The following is a 24,743-nucleotide window of genomic DNA, read 5'->3' on the forward strand; positions in this document are numbered from 1 at the left end:
TTAGTAAGATTAAGAAAAGTACACACAGGAAACATTCCTCCTAATAGATCATCCTTTTTAACAAAATGAATATAATATAAAATTGTTGGGGAAGGACATGAGTTGGAATCCACAAATTCAGTTTAGAAATAGCTTCAAGCAAATTGTACTCAATGCTTAGTGTATGTTGTACTTTACCCTCCCGTTCTAAACTCTCAGGGCTCTCTTACTGAAGAATTGGTACAAAAGCAATGTGGGTTTATCATTATTAATGCGAAACATTTTTATTCAATATGGTCTATAAGTGGGAATCTCACAATGTGTCCCGTGCCAGGCTCTGGCCAAGCTTTCCTGCCTCTCCACAGGGGAGGCGAGGTCCACACACACCAGCTCTGAGAGTTTCCAAGCCTGCATGTGCTGGTCAACTTCAGGTGTCAACTTGACTCCTAAAATACCAAGGCATACTTACGAACCTAGAAAAGTGCTATTTTGGGTGTGTCTGTGAGAGTGTTTCCAAACAAGATTAGCACATGAGTCTCAGGGACCTAGGAGGGAAGAGCCCGCCTCAGTGTGGGCAGGCACCATCAACTGATGGAGGGTCTGGAGAGAACCAATACAGAAATCAAACTGGCGTCTCCTGCTCTGTGAGCTGGGACGCACTTGCCTCTTGCCTTGGGCATCAGTGGCTGGCCTTTGGACTCCAGGTCTTAGGCCAGCAGCCCCCGTGCTGGTGCCTGGACATTTTGCCTTGAACTGAGACTTACACCCTGGGCCTCCCTGGTTCTGAGGCCCTTAGACTCGGTCACACTAGCAGCATCCTGGGGTCTCCAGCCTGCTACAACTTGTCATGGGACTTCTCAGCTACCATAATCACATGAGACAATTCTAATAATTCCCTCTTCATGTATCTATACACATATCCTGTGGCTTCTGTCTCTAAAGAACTCTAAAACACCTCTATTGCAAAAGCCCAGGTGTAGCTGATAGCTTCTCCTTGGAGGATGTGGGCCTTCACTTCATTGTGGAAGACATCTGAGCATCTTCAGGCAAATCTTAGTGGCCATAAGAGGCAGCTTGACTTTTCAAAATGTTCCAGTTGACAAATCAACCTTGATTATTAAAATGAACTTTTTTTGAGATGACTTTAGATTCCTACAGTTATAAAAAAAATACAGACATCCCACAGAGCCATTTGCCCAATTTGTAACAACACTGTAAAAACTAAAATGTAACATCCCAATCAGGAAGCTGCCATGGCTACAGTGAATATACAGAACAACCCAACATCCCAGTACCTCTCCTGCTGCCCTTTGACAGCCACACCCACCTTCTTCCTCTCTGGCAGCCATTATGCTGTACTTAATGCTTGTAGTTTTACCATTTTAAATATATTAACTGAATATGAAAAATCAAAAAGTCCATGGAAATTGTGTATTATGAGACTGTATTTTACAAAAAAAAAATGACAATACTATGCATGGATTTCAAACTTTTTTATACCAAAGTAAACTTGCTTTTTAATTCCATTTTTTATTAATTTTTTGAGGCCCCTATAGAATAATTCAACACACTGGGGCAGGTGTTTGATGCAGTGGTTGAGACACAGCTTGGGACACACACTGGGGTACCTGGGTTCAAGTCCGGTCTTTGCTTCTGATTCCAGCTTCCTGCCAAGGAGCACCCTGGGAGGCACAGGTAATAGCTCAAGTAAGTGATCAGGTTTCTGCCTCTCTATTGGGAGCCCTGAAATGTGTTCTTGGATCCTGACTGCAGCCCTGGCCTAGCCCCAGCTGTTGTGGGCATTTGGGGAGTGGACCAGAGGATGGGAGCTCTATCTCTCTCTCTCTCTCAAAAAAAATTACTTTTTAAAAATAACATGAAGTTGGCTGGTGCCATGGCTCAATAGGCTAATCTTCCACCTGCGGCGCCGGCACACTAGTTTCTAGTCCCAGTCGGGGCGCCGGATTCTGTCCTGGTTGCTCCTCTTCCAGGCCAGCTCTCTGCTGTGGCCTGGGAGTGCAGTGGAGGATGGCCCAAGTGCTTGGGCCCTGCACCCGCATGGGAGACCAGGAGAAAGCATCTGGCTCCTGGCTTTGGATCAGCGTGGTGTGCCGGCCGCAGCGCACTGGCTACAGCAGCGATTGGGGGGTGAACCAACAGATAAGGAAGACCTTTCTCTCTGTCTCTCTCTCACTGTCCACTCTGCTTGTCAAAAAACAAAACAAAACAAAACAAAACAAAACAAAACAAAAAACGATGAAGTTAATCTATTTCTCTGATGATACCACACTCAACTTGAACTCTTACAAAGAGAATACAGATACACCCTTTTCACAGGCATTTTTTCTATGGTATCTCAAATAAGTTTTCAGATTAAAATGTAACTATCCTCTTTCAAAGAACTTGTGTACTGGCCAGAAACTGAACAATGGGCCAATATTCCAGACTCTTATATTTTCATTCTGATGATATTGAACTTAAGTACACAGTAGTGGTTCATTTATCACTAGATACATTTTCAAGTGTTTTTTTTTTTCTTAAATTTAAAAGTGTAAAGAAAAATAGTCCACTTTTTCATGGCAGCTTTTTCTTTCTTTGAAGAATGATGGAGAGACTATAAAAAAAAGTATTTAATTGCAGTGATTCAGAGAGAAAGAGAGAGATAGAAAATGTCTTCCATCTGCTGGTTCACTCTCCAAGTGGATGCAAAAGCAGAAGCTGGGCCAAGCAAAAGCCAGGAGCTTCTTCCAGGTCTCCCGTGTGGGTGCAGGGGCCCAAGGACTGCCGTTCCTTTCCCAGGCACATTAGCTGGTTTGGAAGTGGAATAGCTGGGACTTGAACCAGCACCCATATGGGATGCCAGTGCCACAGGTGGAAGCTTAACCTTCTATGCCACAGTGCTGGCCCCAATGGATAGACACTTGAGTTTCTTTTTTAAAATATTTTTTCAGCTTACTTGTTATGTTGTATATAGCATTTTCTGTAATATGAGGGCCGGATGATTATAGTTAGCGCATTCAAATCTTACAACCACTCTGTGACAGTGATATCATTTTTTTTTTCCTACACAGATGAAGCTTAGCAAGGTTAACTAACTTGTCCCAGGTCATCTCATAAGTCACAGAAGACCTGGACCAGGCAATTCTGCCACTCCACAGTCCCCACGTCTAGGTGAGCCCAAAGCCACACAGTGTAACAATGAATCATCCTGCTACTGATTCTTAACAAGCTGCATTTATTACACCACTGACACCAACTCACTGTAGCAGAGAAAAACCACAAGAACAAACAATGGTTAAAGTTTCTGTGCACGTTCCATCAGAGTAATAATTTTAAAAAAAAACTCAAGTCTCACCTGGTTTAATCAAGTAAGATTTAATCAGCTATGCAGTTATAATATATTCCTAGTTAAATATTATAAATCATGCTAATAGTGAAAGTATACACGATACATGGGGTTAACAGTGCATTTTCCACACTCAATGTTAGGTTATGGTACCTTTGCCACGAAGGCTCCAGAAGGAAAATTTCTCATCTGCTGCATTCTAAGAATTCTAAACCCCGTATTTTTCAATCAGCTCATTAGCTTTAGAAATGTAGGCACTCATGGCATCATCCTTCGACAATCCTAAAAAGACACAAGAGGTTATCTCAGGGACTGCTGCACGGGGAGGTTGAGAAGCCTTGTTTTGGACTTGTTAAAGAATTAAACACCTTTTTGGAGGCTCCATGCTTCCCACTTGGCCTTGCCTTTTAAGTCTAACATTGCTGGACAGGCTGCCAAAAGAAGGAGAGATACTTTCAGGTTTACTGTGCACTGCGTGTTTCTATAAACACTGTTCAAAGCAAGTTCACACTTAGTCTTCTTCTACAGCCACGCAATACCAATATTCACGTCGCCAATGATGGCTTGCTTATACAGCCCATAGAGGGCTTTCAGTTCTTCATCGCTGGGTCTCGCCTTCAGCTTCCTCACCTCTTTGGTGGCCTTGTCAAAATCAGCCTAAAGGGGGAAAAAACGGAAAGAAAAGACACACAGTGCATTTGCTAATGTTAGGCAGGCCCATCTTCATTTGAAGACATTTACCACCAGGGAGTGGGAACCCAGAGAGGAGGAGAAGGTTTCAATTAGAAGTGAGCTATTGTGCAGTGCTGTGGCACAGTGGGTTAGGCTGCACTTGGGACAACCACATCCCATATGTGGGCACTGATCCACTCCCCTGCTAATGCATCTTGGAAGGCGGCAGAGGATGGTTCAAGTGTCTGGGCCCCTGCCACCTACATGGGAAACCCAGATGGAGTTCCAGGCTCCCAGTACCTGGCCCAGCCCTGGCTGTCGTTGGCATGCGGAGAGTGAACCAGAAGATGAAAGATTTCTCTCCCTCTTTGTTGCTCTGCCTTTAGAGTAGGTGAAAACAGACAAACATTTTAAAAAATTATTTCTGCTCTGCTTCCACCAAAATTATCCTAATTTCCTGAACTCATGGACACCTCTCCTAGTATGATATTCAGACAACACATGCAGAACTAAATCAAATTCTTAATACTATCTATGGCTTTTAAAGGGCATTAACTCAGTGACACTTTCTTTATGTGACACTACTTTCTCAAGCCCACATCTCACTGCACGCAGGCACTGGGTTAGCAGTTCACGCCATCGGGCAGGACATTCTTCCCCCAGCGCCCACGTGCCCCTGTTCTTCAACAGTATCACTGACACCTGTGCATGGACCAGCTCGGTGCCAAGGACAATCAATATTCCTGATTCAGGGGCTGGCACTGCAGCACAGTGGGTTCATCCTCTGGCACTGGCATCCCCTGTGAACACTGGTTTGAGTGGTAGCTGCTCCACAACCGATCCAGCTCCCTGCTAATGTGCCTGGAAAACAGTGGAAGGCAGCTCAAGTGTCTGGGCCTCTGCCATCCATTGTGGGACTCATATGAAGCTCCCAGCTTCTGCCCGGCCCAGCCCCAGCTGTTGCAGCCATTTGGGGAGTGAACCAGCGAATGGAAGCTACCTCTCTCTTCTCTGTAACGCTGCCTCTCAAATAAGTAAATAATTTTTTAAAAAGATTTATTTATTTATTTGAAAGGCAGAGTTATAGAGGCAGAGGCAGAGAGAAGGAGAGGTCTTCCATCTGTTGGTTCACTCCCCAGATGGCTGCAACAGCCAGAGCTGAGCCGAGCTGAAGCCAGGATCCAGGAGCGTCTTCCAGGTCTCCCATGTGAGTAAAGGGGCCAAGCACCTGGGCCATCTCCTACTGCTTTCCCAGGCACATTAGCAGGAGCTGGATCTGAAGAGGAGCCGCTGCCACAGCACCAGCCCCAATAAACAATCTTTCAAAATATTCCTGATTTAGTCAAATTGCTCATATAAATTCCTTTCAACCAAAACCCATAAGATTTATTTCAACTGGTGTACAGAATAGAGAAGTTGTGTAGCCAACTTAGCAAAGGTTCACTCTAAGCATGCTTGAGGAGTAAGTTTTCTCCTGAGCTAACTCTGACAACCCCAGCCTGCGTAACTCCCCAGGAACCTTGGGCTGACCTAGGCCCACAGCCCAGGAAGCAGCCAGCAGCCACTCCTTACTGTATTCCAGGAAACAGCACTCCCAGGGGCCTTATCCTTTTTTTTTTTTTTTTTTTTTTTGACAGGCAGAATGGACAGGGAGAGAGAGAGACAGAGAGAAAGGTCTTCCTTTGCCGTTGGTTCACCCTCCAATGACTGCTGTGGCTGGTGCGCTGCGGCCGGCGCACCGCGCTGAGCCGATGGCAGGAGCCAGGTGCTTCTCCTGGTCTCCCATGCGGGTGCAGGGCCCAAGCACTTGGGCCATCCTCCACTGCACTCCCAGGTCACAGCAGAGAGCTGGCCTGGAAGGGGGCAACCGGGACAGAATCCGGCGCCCCGACCGGGACTAGAACCTGGTGTGCCGGAGCCACAAGGTGGAGGATTAGCCTAGTGAGCCACGGCGCCAGCCCCTTTCCCCTCTTTTAACCTCCAGATTTGTACTGTGCAAAGGGCCTTAGTGGTTATTCTTATGAACAGACCTCTTAAATCCTTTTTCTTTAAATAAACTATATTTTACCTCATGTCATTTGTTTTAAGCTGGAAGTAAGCAGGAACTGTCAGAGGCCTGCATATCTAACAAGGAGGCAGTCTAACCCTGCCCTTCACAGTTCTTTCTCCAATGTCAGAGCTCCATTTTGGTCCACAGGCCCAGGAGGGAAAGCGGATAGCCCCACAGTAACCTCAGAACTCTGTGATCACAGCAGTTACTGGGTTAAGTCTCCTTCCAACCCCGAAGACAGGACAAAAGCACAACTAGAACAGTTGTTTGTGACAGACAGAAATCATCTGCAAATTGGCGACCAGGGTCTCTAACTTATGTAACCTTGAAAATGGCCCAGCCTCCTGATCAGTTCCTACAGGGGACCAAGAAGGAAGCATGCACCCTTACAGACCTCTTAATTATTACATTCACAGCCAGAGGATTAATTGTATTTTATATTCTTCTTAAAGCAACGCTGTGACAAAGGGCACATCATCCTGCTAGGAAACCATCAGCTGTTTTACACATAATGTTAGAGTGTGGTTAGGGTTGGGGTTAGTGTTAGGAGCCAGACGGCCTTAGTTTGGATCACAGCATAACCACGCAAGAGCTGCAGGATCTCACGAGCTGCAGAACCTCTGCATGTCTGTCCTTCATCTGGAGTGTCACACCATAGGAGCACCACTCGCAAGGGGGCCAGAAGGTTTTAAATAAGTTAATACACACAAAGTCCTTAGAATAGTGTGGTCGACGACGGTTAGCTATTTTCTGTTCTATTTAAGGTTCCTTGGTGGGAAAACCTAGCTCTAGAAGAAACTGATATAAATATTCACAGTGAAGCAAGACTTTAAAAATGCTTAGATTATGGTTTAACCAAAACCACAAAATTGTTTTATAAACTCAGCCCTGTAAACTGTGTAGAAAAAACAAAGACTAGAAAGAAACACACTAACATATTCAAACAGTAACTGCCTTTGATACTGGTAAGTTTCTTGGCTTTTAAATACATTCTGTACAGATTTTCTATAATGTGCCTGTACTGTGTTTATAATGAGAAAATAGAAAGGCTGCATGAGGGACCAGGGCCGCTCAAGGCAAGGCTGTTCGGAAAGAGGCGCTGGGTCTTCCTCCTCAGGCTTGTCACCCATCTCAGGTGTTCTGTTTGCTGTAGAATCTCCTGCCACGGTCCAAGGATGTCCACTCCATTCCCTGCTGGGAGCCAAGCCTTGAGCAGAATTCTAAGCCGTCTTAAAAACTGTGAGAGGGCCTCGCCTTCTAGGAAGAAGTTTCTGGAAAATTAAAGAGCTAAGGAAAGTCCTGGACCCTCTCGACAGAAGAGGTAAGCCCTGACAAAGTTTCCCAGGCTGCCCCTCCCCTGACAGGCACCCCGCTGTGGAGCAGGGCCCGGCTTCCTCCTCGCGGGCACCTCCCGGGCACCGTGAATCGGGACCTTCCCGCTGTACCGGGCTGTCCCACCGCATCCCGGGTTGTGAGGCCTTTGTGAGGCACGCTGCCCGGGAACCCCCGCGAGAAGCGAACTCCTCTGAAGTGCAGCTTCACAAAGACACCGAGCATCCGGGCAGGAAGGTGTTAGGACTCAACGCGATCCCCAGGGCACACGTTCTTGACTTGGCTGTGAGCACTCGGCTCCCAGAGCTCAGCACTGAACAGCAACACGCGGTGCCCGGCCTCGATGCGTGCGCAGGACAATCCGCCCGCAGCAGCTCCGAGTCCCAGGGGCAAGTGAGCCCTGAGAGGGCGCTGCGGCTCTGGGAACAGGGCGGGAAGGGTGCGAGTCCTTTCCGGAGGTGATGAGCAGGTGCTCTGCTCAGCCTGGGAGGGTCCTCGTTCACCTCGTTCCCTGGGTGGGCGGGGGCAGGGGAAGCTGCTCCAGGCAGGGCCAACAGTATTTGCCAGGGTTCAGCATAAAGGCTGCACGGAGTTCCACGGAGAACAAAGTACGAAGTGAAAAAGGAAACTCTCATATCTTCCATGTAAGTTTTGATTATTTTGGGACAAGTTCAGTATGGATTACATGAAGTCATTCACAAGAGAAAAATATCTACGTGTTCAACGAGCAGCTGATGTTTCCTCGACTCTTACCACAAGCCCGGCACTGTTTTATATACACTATGGAGGCGGCGTATTTGACAGCGTTTGTGTTCACACGCCAGTGTGGGAGAGGGAAGGGGAGGTGGTGGAGGTAAAGTCACTGTTTCACAGGCTGGGAGGGGGCGAGGTTTACAGACTTGAGCCCAGCTGACTGCAGTGTCCACCTTTAACCCACATAACTTCCTGCATGAAGAAATGGTTAACACATTTAGTTGTGTTCATTCTATCAAGTCTTATGCATTTAAAACTATATTTTTGGAGAATATTTAATGGTGAGAAAATGCTAAATACTAAGTAGAAGTACTAGGTAGAAGACCAAAACCACAGAAAGCAACAGAATAGGCGTGCATACTTCAGATGCACACATATGTACAGTTGCATTCAGGCACATGAAAAACGACATACAAGGAAGTCATCCATTCCATCAGCAGCGGTTGTGGTCGAGCTCCTCGGGGACTGCGCCTACTCTGACGCTCACGCGGTTTAATCGGTCCCTGGGGTCCAGGAAGTTGCCATGGGCAGTCCCCGCTCCTGGTAAACAGGTGGCAAAGTGCTGCCCTCGGGGAGGGGTGGGAATGCCCTCAGAACCACCAGGAACGCTCCGGGAAGGCGCGGAGGGTGGGCGGCAGCTGCAAGGGGTCGCCACGCCTGCCCCGCCCCCTGCTCGGGCGCCTCCCTCTCGGAGCACCCCTCACTCGCCGGGTTACCTGCAGAGACATCCTGGCGAAGACCAATGCACACCTGCTCTCTGCCTGCTGCTGAGCTTCTGCCTCGCCGGCCGCTGCTTCTTAAAGGCAGAGCTCCTCCCTCGGCCCTCCCATTGGCCGCGCTCCCGGCCCAGCCGGCTCCCATTGGCCGGAGGCGCTGGAGGGCGGGGCTAGGGGAGAGCGCTTCGCTGACTCGCGGGGCCTCCCCGGCCGCCACCGCGGTTCTCAGCAGCTCGAGTCCCCGTCAGCGGAAAGGCTAAAGGAAGGGAGTTTAAAGTATTTCTTCTCCGCTCCTGGATCGTATTTCTGGTCTTTCTCAGGAGGCTGTTTGCAGGACGTGGAGCTCACTTGGGATTCCGCCTCTGTACCCGTGTGCAACGCTGACGACGAGGATTCGCCTAGGAGTCACCTCCCCAGAGTCTGCGAACGCTGGGTGAGAGGGGGTTTGCGGTTTGTCTCCTTTTTCCTCTTTGTGACGCAAAACTACCCTAACTTGCTTTTCTTTATGGGCAAGGCCCAGCACTGCGAGCCTGTGCAGCCTGATCCGGTTCCCCAGCGCGCACACCCCACGCCCCAAGAGGCTACGGACGCGCAGAACCGGGCTGTGAGCCGCGTCTCAGTGCCTTCCCTGGAGCTGGAACACAGTCCCTGGGCGCACGGGTGGTTCGCTTTCTGGTCTTCGTTTTTCGTGGTGGAGAAAGGGGACTGGGAGCAAAGAAACTCAGTTTCAGAGGGTACTGGATTTGAACCAGGGATGTGGCGGGGTCGGGGGGAGGCCCTCAGAACATCTGAGCTTGTTTTTGTACAATACTGCATTTTTTAAAGGTTTGCTACGTTCTCATGTAAATCTTGTTGTTTTGTTTTGTTTTGCTTGTTTTCTCTCCTTGACAGCAAATCAATGGAAATAAATCTATTTCCAAGTAAAGGAAAATGTTAGAAAAACATACTGGGCCGTTTTCTTGGTTTTTGTTTTTAAAAAGTCCTGGACAATGGGACATGCGCAGTGGCAGCTTCAGAACGGGGAGCGCTGGGGGCCAGTGTTTGACCTGACAGTAGACATGTGTGTCCCCTGTCAGAGTGCCTGGGTTCCATTCCCGGTTCCAGCTCCCCCCTCCAGCTTCCTGCTAATGGAGACCCTGGATGGTAGTGGCGATGGCTCAAGGAGCTGAATTCCTGCTACCCACCTTGGGAGGTACAACTGAATTCTGGCTCCAGAATTGCTATCACCAGACCAGCCCCAGGCATCTGGAGAGTGAACCATTGGCAGATGGGAGAATGTGTTCTCTGTCAAAAGTAAATAAATAATAATAAAATAATATTTCAAACCATGAATGCCTTATCTTTTTTTTTTTTTTTTTTTTGGACAGGCAGAGTGGACAGTGAGAGAGAGAGACAGAGAGAAAGGTCTTCCTTTGCCGTTGGTTCACCCTCCAATGGCCACCGCGGCCGGTGCACTGCGGCCGGCGCATTGCGCTGATCCGATGGCAGGAGCCAGGTACTTCTCCTGGTCTCCCATGGGGTGCAGGGCCCAAGCACTTGGGCCATCCTCTGCTGCACTCCCTGGCCACAGCAGAGAGCTGGCCTGGAAGAGGGGCAACCGGGACAGAATCCGGTGCCCCGACCGGGATTAGAACCCGGTGTGCCGGCGCTGCAAGGCGGAGGATTAGCCTAGTGAGCCGCGGCGCTGGCCTGCCTTATCTTTGTTAAAATAAAAATTCAGTGATACCTAAAAACGAGAAAAGAAGAAACACCCTAGGTTAGTCCAGTCAAAGGTGGAAAACCCCTCTCAGTGTTTCTGCACTGAAGTTCAATGTCATCTTCAGCTACCTTTGACATGATAATTATAAGAAACCAGGAGGGGGCAGGCATTTTGGTATAAGGGAGTAGGCCACTGCTCAGTATGCTCACGTCCCACACTGCAGTGCCAGTGTGAATCTTGGTTTCTCTACTTCCTATCTAGCCTCCTGCTAATGCATCCTGGGAGGCAGCAGATGGTGGCTCAAGTCCTTGGGCCCTTGACACCCATGTAGGAGAAATGGGTAGGGACCTGGATAGAGCCCCGCTGTTGCTGGCATTTGGGGAGTGAACCAGCAGATGCAAAATGTGTTGCTTTGCCTTTCAAGTAGATGAAAATAAATAAACATTAAAAGAAAACAAAACCAGAAGAGGAGAGCGGGAGGTACTCTGTGCTCTAATTCTCTTAAGTCTAGAATATTCTGTAAAACACTCTTTTCAAAGTATTTCTTCTCCTGGGTCGTCCTCCCCCATCAGATTGGCAGAGCTGTGGCATTTTCTCAGGGAGCAAGAAGGAAGCAAAGCAGCGGAATCCTTGTCCTCCAAGCATCCATAACAGTATTCCCCACTCAGTGCCACGTCAGCTCGTGAGGGCTCTTCAGCTTGGACAGACAATAGAATAGGTTTTTTTTTTTTTTTGGACTGTTTTATTAAAAGTTGGTTATACACATACATATAGATGTAAAGCTTTAAAACAATGAAAGGCACACTTAGGAGTCACTTTCTATTAAGAAACAGAAGAGTACCTTTAGTTGTGAAGCCCCTTGGGATTTTCCAACTCCATTTCATCCTATCCTCCCATATTCATGCATGCAAATATTCACTGAGTGCCTGAGGGAGCCAGACACTGTCCTAGGCTCTTGAGAAATATCCGTAAAGCAAAGAAACAAAATCTCTCTTCCAGTATTATTCTGGTAGGGGATGACAGATAATAAACACATCATATGCATATTACATAGTCTATTACAAGATGGGTGAAAAGTCCTATTTTTAAAAGGAGCAGAAAAAAGAGGACAAGTCCGAAGAATGTGGGGAACGAGGAGGTGATTGGCAGTTGCAAGTAGGGGAGTCAGGATTAGTCTCTTTGGAAAGTAGAAGTTGGAATAAAACTTGAAGGAGGTGAGGGAGATGGCCAGGCAGATCCCTGGAGGCAGAGTTTCCCCTGAGACGATTTTGGACTTCCCGAGCAGGAGGGAGGGACAGGAAGGAGGCCAGTGTGGCTGAGGCAGGCAGCGAGAGACAGAGGTCGGATCGTATAAAGCCTGGTCCAAAAGTGTTTATTTGGCTTTTAGTGGGAGTAGAGCACTGGACCTGACCTTACCAGGATTGCTCTTGATCCTACCTTGAAAACAGACAACAGGTGGGGCCGGCACTGTGGTGCAGCAGGTTAAAACCCCTGCCTGAAGTACTGGCATCCCATATGGGTGCCGGTTCGAGTCCTGGCTGCTCCACTTCCCGTCCAGTCTTCTGCTGTGGCCTGGAAAGGCAGTGGAGTGTGGCCCGAGTCCTTGGGCCCCTGCATTCATGTGGGAGACCCGGAAGAAGGTCCTGGCTCCTGACTTCAGATTGGCATAGCTTTGGCCATTGCAGCCAGTTGGAGAGTGAACCAGCAGATGGAAGACCTCTCTTTTTGTCTCTACCACTCTCTGTAACTCTGTCTTTCAAATAAATAAATAAATCTTAAAAAAAAAGAAAAGAAAATAGACAATCAGGGGAAAAGGAAAATTATCCTTACTGTGATAGTAATCTCGGGGAGAACTTACGGATGTCTCCAGCTCAGGTAGCAGCAGTGGCAGCAGTGAGGGGTACTTCAAATTCTGGATGTATTTTGAAGGTGGAGTCAACAGAATCTGCTGACAAATTGCACATGGGCTGTGACAGAAAGAAAGGAGTGACGCATAATCCCACGCCTCCTGGCCTGATGAGAAGAGCCACAGATGGGGTTTGGTGGGGTGCAAAGACCAGTTCAGCTTGGCCCGGTTACCTCTGAGACATCCGTGAAGTCACATAGACAGCTGAATATCCATGTTCAGTCTGGGCTGGATAGATGATTTAGAAGTTACCAACCTAGGAACAGTATTTGGAATTCTAGACTTGATGACCCTAGAACATGAGTGTATATAAAAGAGAAAAAAGAACTGAAGATTGAACCCTGGGGGACTCCAAAATTAGGGAGCTGGGGAGAAGAGGAAGAAATTGCAGAGAATGTGGTATGCTGGAAATCAAGTCAAAAAAGCTTATCTCATGGGAAAGTGTTTCAAGCAACATAACGACTGAGGATTAACAGTTGGCGCTAGCTCACTGATGAGCTGAAGAGAAGTTTAACTGGTGGCGGGGAGCAAAGCCCGATTACAGTGGGCTTAAGAAAGAATGCCAGGAGCAGCTGCTCCTAATAGCATAACAGAGTAGTCTCGTGGGCCTTCTATTTGCTTATCCCTCCACCTGTGGCACACACATTATCCTACTTATTAAATGCTTCCCATTTTGTTCAGGAAGGATTCTGGCACTGTGTTCTTTCAGATACACTTTAGCATCCATGGATCAAGTCCCACAAAATAATAACTTTTACTTTTTCTTGGACTTGCACTGAAAGTCTCTGTCAGTTGGATGAGGATCAAGGCTGAGCTTGACGATACAGGTTTACTATGCATGACCCTTACATGAGTTTCTCAATAGTTGTCATGTTTTCTGATAAAGTTTCTACTCTTCCCCACTGAAGGTACTGCACAACTTCTGTAGATTTACTTCTGTTACTTTGTGATTTTCATCATGCAGATGGAGGTTGCTTTTTGAATTTCACTGTGTATCTGTTACTGCAGTAGAGAAAGGGAATTGACCTTTGTATATTATATCCAATGGCTCCGCTGAGTCTCTTTATTCTTTTTTGGGCAATTTTTATTTTTATTTTTTGGTCTATAGCTAGCAGTCTATAATGACAATTTCATTTCTTCCTCTCCAATCCTCACAACTTTCTTTTCCTTGTATAATCTAGTATAACAAACAGTAGTAATAGTAATATTAGCAGGGGCTGGTGCTGTGGCCGAGCAGGTTAAAACCCCAGTCTACAGTGCTGGTATCCCATATGGGTGCTGGTTTGAGTCCCAGCTGCTCCACTTCTGATCCAGCTCCCTGCTAATGTAACTGGGAAAGCACCGGAGGATGGCCCAAGTCCTTGGGCCCCAGCACCCACGTGGGAGACCTGGAAGAAGTCCCTGGCTCTGATTTGACTCAGCTCCAGCTGTTGGAATGGAGTGAACCAAGTGATGGAAGACCTCTACCTCTCTCTGTAACTCCATCTTTCAAATATATAAAATAAATCTTTAAAAAATATAGTAATATGAGCACTCTTATACCTTAAATGTAATACTTTCAGTTTTTCACTATTAAATGTGATGTTTACTGCAGTGGTGAGATTTTGGTGTGTGTTACTATGTTAAAGAAATTAATTTCTCTTGTAATTTCATAGGAATTGTTAATATGAATGGATGCTGAATCTGATCAAAAGCTTTTCTTTTAAAAAAAAAAAAAAGAATGTCTCAGTGATACTGTAACATTTCTCCCTTGATTTTTTCAACAGGATGGTTTACAAGAATTTTCTTTTTTTTTTTTTTAAGCCTGCATTCAGCTTTCCCATAGAATTTTCATTACCATTTACTGTTTGTTTTTTTTTTAAAGATTTATTTATTTGAATGTCAGAGTTACACAGAGAGAGAGGGAGAGGCAGAGAAAGAGGTTTTCCATACGCTGGTTCACTCCCCAACTGGCCTCAACAGCTGGAGCTGTGCCAATCCGAAGCCAGGAGCCAGGAGCTTCTTTCGGGTATCCCACACAGGTGCAGGGCCCAAGCATTTGGGCCATCTTCCACTGCTTTCCCAGGCCATAGCAGAGAGCTGGATCGAAAGTGGAGCAGCCAGGATTTGAACCAGTGTCCATGAGATGCCAGCACGGCAGATGGAGGCTTTAACCCGCTGTGCCACAGCATTGGCCCCCTTTTTTCTTTCTTTCCTCTCTCCCTCTTCTTCTTTCCTCCTTTTCCTTCCTCCCTCCCTCCCTTCCTTGCTTTTGCATCCATGTTTAGAAGCCATCATCTGCTGCCTCCTAGGACATGCAGTAGCAGGAAGTGGGAATCAGGAACAAGCAGACACTCCAGTAGGAGATACAGCCATCCCAGCTCGCATCTTAACCAGTGAGCCAAATGCCTGCCCTCAGAATTTTCCCCACCAAAATAGACTTCTTTTAATTTCATTGCTTCCAAACTTTTTACATACCTTTATAATGACTCATATTAAAGCATACATATTGTGAAACAAATTAGAAGGGAGTGCAGAAAGGAAATATGTTTGGAGATTCCGGGCCATGGAAACAATTCTTTTTTGTTGTCATGCTTGTGTGATACAAATGGGACAGAAACTAATTTTGAAATGTTCATTTTCACAAAATTATTGTGGAAACTGTATCGCTAGTCTTAAAAAAACACTGAAATAAAGAAGCTACATATAATTTTCATTCACTTAATTCTGCCAGGTTGTCACTGTATTCATTACAAAACTATTTATCAGGACTGCCAAGACTATATGCCAGGCACTATGCTAAGCATCTTACATAGATCAGCTCCTCTAATCCTCAAAACAGGTACTATTTTTATCACTTCACAGAGGAGGTTAATTAGGTAGCCTAGGGTTATAGCTAGTCAGTGATGAAATTAGGATTTCAACCAGGTAGCCTGGCTCCAGAGACATGTAACCACTGATAATCCCTACCCAGCTAATAAATACTAAGATGATGCTCAAATGATAAATCTGGAACCTTAAGGGGGACAAAGAATTAGACAGATTTTCTTCCCATAATTCTAGTATTTCAATGAGATCTGTGTGTCTGTTTTTAGGATCCCATGTTTAATTCTCCATAATGAACTACTATAATCCATTTTCTGAAACAAAAGCCTGTTGTTGTACTCAATGTCATGGTAACCTTATTCATTTTTTTTTAAATATTTACTTGAAAGGCAGAGTGAAGAAGAGATACAGACAAAGAGATCTTCCATCTGCTGGTTCATTCCACAGATAGCTACCATGAGCTGGGCCAGGCCAGAGCCAGGAACACTGAACTCCATCTGGGTCTCTCACATAGGCGGAAGGGGCCCAGGTATTTGGGCCATCTTCTGCTGCTTTCCCAGACACATTAGCAGGGAGCTGGATTGGAAGCAGAGCAGCTGGGACTGGAACCAGCTATCTGATACAGGATGCTAGCAACACAGAAGGTAGCTTAACCCACCACACCACAATGCTGCCCCAACTGCCATTTTTCAACTTTCTACATGTGATAAAAATCAGATTATACTTTAACCTTGTGTAACTTGCAGTTTTTGACCAAAAGCAATGCCACTTTTTGTAGTGTTTACTTTATGGCCAGTTAGGTACTATGTAGGCTATCAAAATTTATATAAACCAGATTCCAAAATGGGAAACAAGCAGAGCATAGACTGAAAAAAAGGAGGAAAATATGTACGAGGATACTTCAAAAAGTTCATGGCAATGGAATTAAAAGACCAGGGTGGGCATTTGGCCTAGCAGTTCAGACACCAGCTGGTTCCTCTGCAACCTGATTCCCGCTTCCCGGCGATGCATACCCTGGGAGGCAGCACGTGATGCTCAAGTGATGGTGCCCTGCCTCCCGTGTGGGAGACCTACACTGGGCTCCAGCTCCTGAATTCGGACCAGCCTTGTTCTGGCCACTGTGGGCATCTGGGGTGTGAACCAGGACTGCGGTCTTGTCTAGCCGTCTTGCAAAGAAATAATTTTTTTAAAAAAGATTGTATTTTGGTGCAAAAAAAAATCTATGAAATCTATGCGGTTTCTTCATGATACTCATTTTTCATGGCTGTTCTGAAGACCGTCGTGTGCATGGATTTAAAAAGAAATTTTGCACCACAATAAACTCATCTTTTAATTTCATTCTCCAAGGACTTTTTGAAGCACCCCCAGTATGAGAGGGTCAGGTTAAAGCGGAAGAGGAAAAGGGGCGGGGGTGAGCAGCTCATTAACAACCTACTGACCTGTGTAGTGCATAGCCAAGTGTAGAGCCCTGACCTTAACACTCTCCCTCCGCTGTTTTCACCGGCTGCCCGCGACACCCGAGTCCGCTCCTAACTGCCCTCTGCGTTGGCTGCAGTAACCACCGCAGAGGATGCCGTGTTCCGGGATGCGAAAAGCCCTACTCTTCCTCTCTACATTATTCCCAGGATTACATTACTGCCTGGGAAGTGTCTCACCCACCCATCCACCCCCACCCGTTTCTCTTCTTTCCAGGGCGGTGGGTCGCGCGCAGGGATCCGACGGAGAGTGAGGCACTGGGGCAGCAAGGGCCGGGGTTTTGCGTCCCGAAGGATGGAAAAGAGCGAGCTAAGACTTACAAGGCTCTGAAAGACGGAAACCGAGCTAGAAATAGGAGGGTGCAGACAGGAGCAAAGACGCCCTGAGGGAACCAGCCTCCGGGGAGTTTCACCGCTTGACTGTCTCCCAACCCGCAGGCTTGGAGAACGCGGCGGCAACTCACCATGGCAACCCCAAGATCTCGCGAGAAGCCAGCTGCGCCGCGCACACGCCGGAGCCTCCGCTCCCGGTTCAAAGTTGAGGCCTCGCTCTGTGGCTTCCCCGCAGCCCGACATCGGGTGGGTGAAGATCCTTACGGCGGAGTAAACCAACGCGTAGCGCGCTCAGCACCTCCGCCCAGCCCCAACAGCGAGAGGAAGGCGCTGCCGGCAGGCGAGGGCTGTGCGCACGCGCGGCGCAGGCGCACGTGCAGCCGCCGCCGTGGTCCGCTGGGAGACGCGAGCTGTAAGTGGAGCTGGGGTGCGGGAGAAGCCAGGCTGGGGAGGAAGGACCCCGGCCCGGGTGGAATGGAGCCTGGGTCTCCGGCTGGGTCCGGAGGCCGAGGTCGCGGCCCCGGCCACGCACGGTAGCCAGGGCTTCCTGGGGGCCTGTCGCGCAGCCGCGGGGCTTCCGGCTACCTCCCAGGACCAGCGCGTGCTTCTACTTGGGCTCCTCTGGGTGCCTGGGTTACCGCACCTGGTGGGCGCGGGAACTACAAAGATAAAACCCCACCCTGGCCCTTCTGCGTTCCCCAGCTCCGCGTGCACTGAGGGGCTGAAGGGAGGCGTGGTATTCCAAGCAGTATAGACAGGGATGGGAGAAACTAATGGCTTAGTGAGTATGCGTGTGGTTTGGTGTTGAGTGTAAAATGTGCTGGGGGGAGCGTAGGGAGAAAGGCAGGTGAGACATGGGGTCAGAGCGTGGAGGGCCTTCCGTGGCACCGTCAGTTTGCAGTTGGGGAGCGGGCATTTAGCCTACCAGTTGAGATGCCTGTGCCCCACACTGGAGTGCCTGGGTTCAAAACCCAGCTGCAGACCCCAGCTTCCTGTTGATGCAAACACTGGGATCCCTGAAATGGTAATGGCTCAAGTTACTGGGGTTCCTGCCACCCACCTGGGAAAACCGGATGGTATTCCTGGCTCCAGCCCCAAATGCCGCCCCGCCCCGCCCCGCCCCAGGCCTTCTGGAGATAGAACCAGGAGATAAGAACCCTCTTTGTCTGGGTCGTTTGCCTTGATTCTATTGGAAGTAGAGGCTCGGAGACATAGTTCGGAAGGCACCTCAGCGAGGTCTATTTTCCCAAGCAATTCTTACAGTATTTTGTTTCTGGATTGTACTGCATGAACTTCTGCTTATCCAAGCCACTTACACCTTTTTATCTCCCGCACCAGGTTCTGCATTCAGAAGTTAACGCCTCTTGTTACCCCTCTGGAGCACAGAGCTGTAAGTCTCTACCCCTGCTGTTCAGATGCTGAACATCTTAAGGGACTTGTGTTTTGGCAAGATCCCTGTGCAGTCGCATTTGTCTTGCTCCTCACTTACTTCCCCTTCCTGACCAGCTTTAACCTGATGCCAGCAGTTAGTGATGCTTAAGTGGATTTGGAAGAATCACTTTCCTTCCCAGTTCCCTGAGCTTGTCGGGATGCTGGGGAGGGCAGTGTGGTGGGCCCGAAGGAAGCAGCGTAGGCAGCAGTGCCCAGCGTGGGTACTACTGACACGACTGGGGTTTGATCTCTGACCCCAGGGAGTGGAATTTAAGTTTTCTGTGGGAAGGTGACTGGGAGGAGCGTCACAGCTGAGAAGAGGTGAGGGCCATTTCTCAGAGCTGCCCGGTGTGGAAGGGCGGCCTCTCCCACACCTGCAGTTGCTCATTCTGGTTCTCTGTCAGGTTCACCTGGGCAGCTTTTCACTAACACAGATGCCCTGGCCCTATTCTCAGAGATTCTAGGTGAAGACCAACTATCTGGATAAATATTTTTAAAGCCACAGGTTATTTCTGAGGTGCAGCTAGGACTGAATAAGCAGAAAACTGGGATTTGGAAAACTACTTGTGACTTGGCGTAGTGAGTCTGTTTCCTCACTCCCACCTTGGGGAGTTCTGCAGGAATGTTTTGAGAATCAAGGAGCACACGCAGCAGGGGCCTTGTATGTTCTGACATGTTGCACACACACTCTCGGAGAGCACGTAGCTTCCATTAGCTTTGCCACGAGGGTGCCCATGGTTCTCAACTGAATGCCAGATAGAAGGCGAGGAAAGGCAGGCCTAGGCAGTCGCCCTGAGGATAGGGAGGGTATGCCCTAGACCAGTGGATCCCAGCAGTAAGGATCCCTCTTCTTGCTTTTCCTTACTGAAACAATGTCTTTAAGTCTCACCACCACGTTTCCTCAGTTTTTGTAAAGTTGCCAGGGAGGGAAGTCAGCTTGGAATAACCGTGTGGGGAGGGGCAGGGGAGATTCAAGTATACCTCTGCCTGTGCAGCCAGTGTTTCAGGACGGATATACAAGAAACTGGGTGCAAGGAGGAAGGCAGAGTCACAGAAGGGAGCACACGGCTCAGGTCTTGACAGAATCACAGTTGGTTAATTATGAATGGCAGAGGTCTCCTGGGCCCCATGAATCCCAGGGCCTAGAACTCCATCCACACACTGCAGGTGCTCAGTGAACAGGAGTCCCAACTAGAGAGCACTTTAGAAAATGGAAACAAATCTATAAGATTAATGCCATACAGCCCCCAAAAAGAGAATTATGAACATTTTGAATGAATAAACAAGTGGAATTTCACCGATTACAACCATGCAGAACATTCACATCCTGCCTGTGAATAAAGACAAAGTCATGAGACAAATGGGGAAAGTTAATCTTGAAAGAGGTTAAATGTGTGGTCACCTAATTGGTCTACATACACATGCTTGCTATAGCTTACCAAGAATCCGTACGACCAAGGTACTCTGAAGGCGTGCATTTCTAGCTAACATGACTTTTCCATTGTCATTTTGCATCTCTGAAGGATTTTCCACGATGGCTGCGGCCCCTCAAGCCCCAGCACGGGGATCTGTCCGGAAGACGAGGCCTCTGGTTGTAAAGACGTCCTTGAACAACCCGTATGCTATCTGCTGGAGTGAGCTGGACAGGGACCACATGCACTTCATCCTCCAGACCCTGGAAGACAGGTTTAGATCAATTGGACTTCAGAAGATTGAGGATAAGAAGAAAAAGAAAAAAACTTGTGTCAAAAAGCAAAGCCGAGAAAAATGCAACCTCGATGCTGATATTGGCGAGGCTCTGGACGAGAGAGAGGCAGACGCTAAGCAGCCAGCCTCGGGGTGGTCGCCTGTGCACATCAGGAAGCAGCTGGCCATCGGCGTCAACGAGGTCACCAGAGCCCTGGAGAGGAGCGAGCTGCTGCTGGTGCTGGTGTGTAAGTCGGCCAAGCCTGCCATCATCACCTCTCACCTGATCCAGCTGAGTGTGAGCAGAGCCGTGCCTGCCTGCCAGCTTCCCCGGCTCAGTGAGAGAATCGCCCCGGTCATTGGCTTGAAATGTGTCCTAGCCTTGGGGTTTAAAAAGAACTCCACGGACTTCGTGGATGAAGTCAGTGCCATCATCCCCAGAGTACCCGATTTAAATGTACCCTGGCTTCCAGACACAACTGAAGGTTCCGGGGAGGCTTTGGAAAAGCCAGGCGGAGAGATTTTGGAAACTTCATTTGAAGACCTCTCAAAACCCAAGAGGAAACTTGCAGAAGGTCAGCCAGCCTCTGCTGTAGCGTTACAGCCCCTTAAAATAAAGAAACTGATTGCAAACCCTAATAAGAAAAGGAAACCACCCAAAAGTAAAAAGACAACTTCAAAGTAATCTTGTGTAAGCTTGTCATCTCATACAATTTTTCAAAGGATATTTTGTAAAGATGCCTTGAAACAATAAAAGTAAGTTTAATTTATGTATGTTCTTAAGATCCTATTTGAGTGCAGGCATGGCGGTGGTGGGAACTGGACCCAGCTCGGGAGCAGGTGGCAGGCCGAGCCCGGGAGTGGCTGCAAATGCAGCAGCTGCAGAAGACGGAGAGACGAAGCCGGCTGCACCAGTAGTAGCCGCTCTGGCTGGAGAGGGGACGTCTGCTGCTCCCGCGGCGGAGCCCAGATGGGGAGAAGCTGAGAGTGGGGATGCCAGCTTGGCGGATATAAGCAGCGGTTTAAAGATGGAATCCACGAATGGGAAGGATACACTAGACGGCGCCGGGGACACATCGGAGGTGATGGACGTGCAGACGGGTTTGGTGGATGAGAACTGCTGGCAGCTGGGGGAAGTGGAGCTGCAGTGTGGCATCTGTACGAAATCGTTCATGGTAGAGACTTTTGGCATCGACACTTCATTCTGCCTGCCTTTCATGACTAACTACAGTTTTCATTGCAATGTTTGCCATCACAGTGGGAATACCTATTTCCTCCGGAAGCAAGCAGACTTGAAGGAAATGTGCCTTAGTGCTTTGGCCAACCTTACATGGCAGTCCCGAACACAGGATGAGCACCCGAAAACCATGTTCTCCAAAGATAAGGATATTATACCATTTATTGATAAATACTGGGAGTGCATGACAACCAGAGACCTGGGAAAATGACTTGGCCAAAAAACATTGTTAAAACCATTAGTAAAGAGAGAGATGTGTTTTTGGTAAAGGAGCACCCTGATCCAGGGAGCAAAGACCCTGAAGATTACCCCAAATTTGGACTTCTGAATCAGGATCTTAGTAACATCGGTCCTGCTTACAACAACCAGAAACAAAGCAGTGCTGTGTCTACCAGTGGGAATCTAAATGGGGGCATTGCAGCAGGGAGCAGTGGAAAAGGAAGAGGAGCCAAGCACAAACAGCAGGATGGAGGGACCACGGGGACCACCAAGAAGGCCCGCAGTGACCCTTTGTTTTCTGTTCAGCACCTTCCCCCTCATGGCTACCCCTTGGAGCATCCATTTAATAAAGATGGCTATCGGTATATTTTAGCTGAGCCTGACCCCCATGCCCCTGACCCTGAGAAGCTCGAACTTGACTGTTGGGCAGGAAAATCTATCCCTGGAGACCTCTACAGAGCCTGCTTGTACGAGCGAGTTTTGTTAGCCCTACATGATAGAGCTCCCCAGCTGAAGATCTTCAATGACCGGCTGACTGTGGTTGGAGAGAAGGGCTACTCCATGGTGGGGGCCTCTCATGGGGTATGGAAAGGTGCCTGGTACTTTGAGATCACTGTGAATGAGATGCCACCCGACACTGCTGCCAGACTGGGTTGGTCTCAGCCCTTAGGCAACCTCCAAGCTCCCTTGGGCTATGATAAATTCAGCTATCCTTGGCGGAGCAAAAAGGGAACCAAGTTCCATCAGTCCATTGGCAAACACTACTCCTCTGGCTACGGACAGGGAGATGTCCTGGGATTCTACATCAACCTTCCTGAAGACACGGAGACAGGCAAGTCATTGCCTGACACATACAAAGACAAGGCTTTGATCAAGTTCAAGAGTTATCTGTATTTTGAGGAGAAAGACTTCGTGGATAAAGCAGAGAAGTGCCTAAAGCGGAGTCCCCATAGTGAGATAATATTTTATAAAAATGGTGCCAATCAAAGTGTGGCTTACAAAGATATTTTTGAGGGGGTTTACTTCCCAGCCATCTCACTGTACAAAAGCTGCACAGTCTCTATTAACTTCGGGCCGTGCTTCAAGTATCCTTGTAAAGACCTCGCCGCCCCATGAGTGACATGGGCTGGGGTGCTGTGGTAGAGCACACCCTGGCCGATGTCTTGTATCACGTGGAGACAAAAGTGGATGGCAGGCGGAGTCCTCCGTGGGAACCCTAACTGTCCCCTCTGTTTTCGGACATGGACTTTCTGGGGGAGAAGACTGGGGCTTTGGTTTTTGCTTTTTACCTGTGCCCAGTGTTCCCACAAGCTGCCGCAGAGCACGGCCTCACCCTTCAGCAAGGCGGAAGGCTGGGTGGGCCTGCGGGACACCCCCTGCTCTCGTGCATCCCGTCCCCCGCTTCCAGTGACTGCTGTTCTTCTGTGTGCCATAAACCGACAGCCGCTGACCCCAGGATCCTGTACGCTCCCTGTGGAACTGGTGCTGTGCCACATCCCCTGCCCGCAGGGACTCGTTCCCTCACTGGATTTTCTAAGGCGTGCATAATCTCGTCCAAGTAGCTAAGTTATCTGAAGACGCATAGGCATTGACTCCACCCCACCCCACCTCACTTCTCCTCAGGGGGAGGGCCTGCTTCCGAGGACAGCTGAAATCAATGGTTGTACCTTCCAGAGCAGTCTAAAGACTGTCACCTCTCTGCGTGAGTTTGGTTTTGCTATTAATTGTGAACACTGGGACCTCTGAAACGACTAGGTCTCCAGAGCTGTAATTGTGACAGGGACTTGCTTCCACTTTAACAGAAACCCTTCCCAATAAACTTGTTCTCAAGTAAAAAAAAAAAAAAATCCTATTTGATAAGATTCCTACTTTTTGTAACCATATGGCATGGATATATCAAAGCTTAAAAATACTCAGTGCAGACAATATTTTAATATGAAAAAACAAACTTATTGGAAATAATGTCCATGCTTTTATAACTGCACCTTTTAAAGGCTGGTCATAATGTTTATATGCAAGAACATCTGTAGTCCTGCAGTACTTAGTTTTCCATCCAACTTGGAAAATGTGCCAAGGAAACATGCTCCCAGGTAGTAGGGTAGGTGAAAGTGGATTGGAGAAGCACTATCAGTTTTTTAAAGGAAGAACAGTAAACACAAAGCAATGCATTGTTTCAGAAGCAATATATCCTTTTTTGCTTCATGTCAATTTGACTTCCTTGTAGGCAGACATAGACATAGGCTGAGGAGAAAGGCTTGATGTTCACACAAAAAGCTAAGATATTTGACTAGTTAGCAGTTGCCCACTGTACATGATTAACTTCAAATTTACTCCGTATAAACAAGATGATGATGGTTAGGTGAAATGTGGGAGGATGAGGCTAAAGCCAAGGGGTAGGTTCTCAGGTGGGTCTGTGTTGCAGGAGTCCCTCAGGTTGGGAAATGGAGTCTGGTCCATGCTCTGTGTCTGAGTGTCTGCTGTTCAGAAAAATCACTTTCTACAGCTGGTGAGGAAGGGATTGCATTCCCAAAATTTTTCCCAGCCTAAATTCCAGTGGACTAATGGATTATGCCAGCTCTGTTCATTTCCATTTCATTTTGTGCAAAAGGGATACCTTATAAATAGAGCATTTTCATTATACACAAAGACTGTACAACAATGTAATTTTTTGAATCATACTATATATTGTATATAAATTGTTTTAATAGCTATTTTATAAACAGATTTACTGATTCTGTATTTTAAAATGTTCACTGGTAATCTTAAGTTATAAAGAGAAAAATGCAGTTAAGAATTAAAACTGGGGCTGGTGCCATGGCTCACTTGGTTAATACTCCACCTGCAGCACCGGCATCCCATAAGGGCACTGGGTTCTAGTCCCAGTTGCTCCTCTGTGGCCCGGGAGGGCAGTGGAGGATGGCCCAGGTGCTTGGGTCCCTCCACCCACATGAGAGACCAGGAAGAAGCACCTGGCTCCTGGCTTCAGATTGGCGCAGCGCCGGCCATGGTGGTCATTTGGGGAATGAACCAACAGAAGGAAGACCTTTGTCTCTCTGTCTATAAATCTACCTGTCAAATAAAGTTTTTTAAAAATTGAAACTGAA

The 24,743-nt window shown here is 47.9% G+C and overlaps 2 protein-coding genes, 1 long non-coding RNA gene and 1 pseudogene across 6 annotated transcripts; 3 read left to right on the plus strand and 1 right to left on the minus strand.

The window, feature by feature from the left end:
• Positions 1 to 3,197: 3,197 nt before the first annotated feature.
• LOC100353195 (acyl-CoA-binding domain-containing protein 7) lies at positions 3,198 to 17,335 on the minus strand. Of its 3 annotated transcripts, XM_051821429.3 has the most exons (5): positions 8,849 to 9,021; positions 4,298 to 4,377; positions 3,865 to 3,982; positions 3,694 to 3,756; positions 3,198 to 3,607 (listed from the first exon to the last, which is right to left on the minus strand). In XM_051821429.3, the coding sequence occupies exons 1-5, from the start codon at positions 8,991 to 8,993 to the stop codon at positions 3,534 to 3,536; spliced, it is 480 nt and encodes a 159-aa protein (XP_051677389.3). In that variant the 5' UTR covers positions 8,994 to 9,021; the 3' UTR covers positions 3,198 to 3,533. The 3 variants fall into 3 exon arrangements, with proteins under 3 accessions (XP_051677389.3, XP_008266531.1, XP_002717480.1); XM_008268309.5 differs by lacking the exons at positions 4,298 to 4,377; positions 8,849 to 9,021 and adding an exon at positions 17,198 to 17,335; XM_002717434.6 differs by lacking the exon at positions 4,298 to 4,377 and having other exon boundaries at positions 8,849 to 8,991.
• LOC149122565 (uncharacterized) lies at positions 9,011 to 9,790 on the plus strand. Its single transcript, XR_016218916.1, has 2 exons — positions 9,011 to 9,281; positions 9,363 to 9,790. It is a non-coding gene; the product is annotated as an uncharacterized LOC149122565 (long non-coding RNA).
• On the plus strand, positions 17,218 to 24,738 carry LOC100351937 (ribonuclease P protein subunit p38). 2 transcript variants are annotated; one of them, XM_008268310.5, is made up of 3 exons: positions 17,218 to 17,478; positions 18,405 to 18,456; positions 20,021 to 24,738. In XM_008268310.5, exon 3 carries the CDS (start codon positions 20,032 to 20,034, stop codon positions 20,866 to 20,868), a length of 837 nt encoding a protein of 278 aa, XP_008266532.1. In that variant the 5' UTR covers positions 17,218 to 17,478; positions 18,405 to 18,456; positions 20,021 to 20,031; the 3' UTR covers positions 20,869 to 24,738. The 2 variants fall into 2 exon arrangements, with proteins under 2 accessions (XP_008266532.1, XP_089167617.1); XM_089311491.1 differs by having other exon boundaries at positions 17,465 to 17,847.
• On the plus strand, positions 20,957 to 22,859 carry LOC100348920 (set1/Ash2 histone methyltransferase complex subunit ASH2 pseudogene; annotated as a pseudogene).
• Positions 24,739 to 24,743: the final 5 nt, after the last annotated feature.

The sequence above is a fragment of the Oryctolagus cuniculus genome, chromosome 13 (assembly GCF_051225735.1).
Source record: "Oryctolagus cuniculus isolate XC-2025 breed Fujian yellow rabbit chromosome 13, ASM5122573v1, whole genome shotgun sequence".
NCBI classification, from domain to species: Eukaryota; Metazoa; Chordata; class Mammalia; order Lagomorpha; family Leporidae; genus Oryctolagus; species Oryctolagus cuniculus.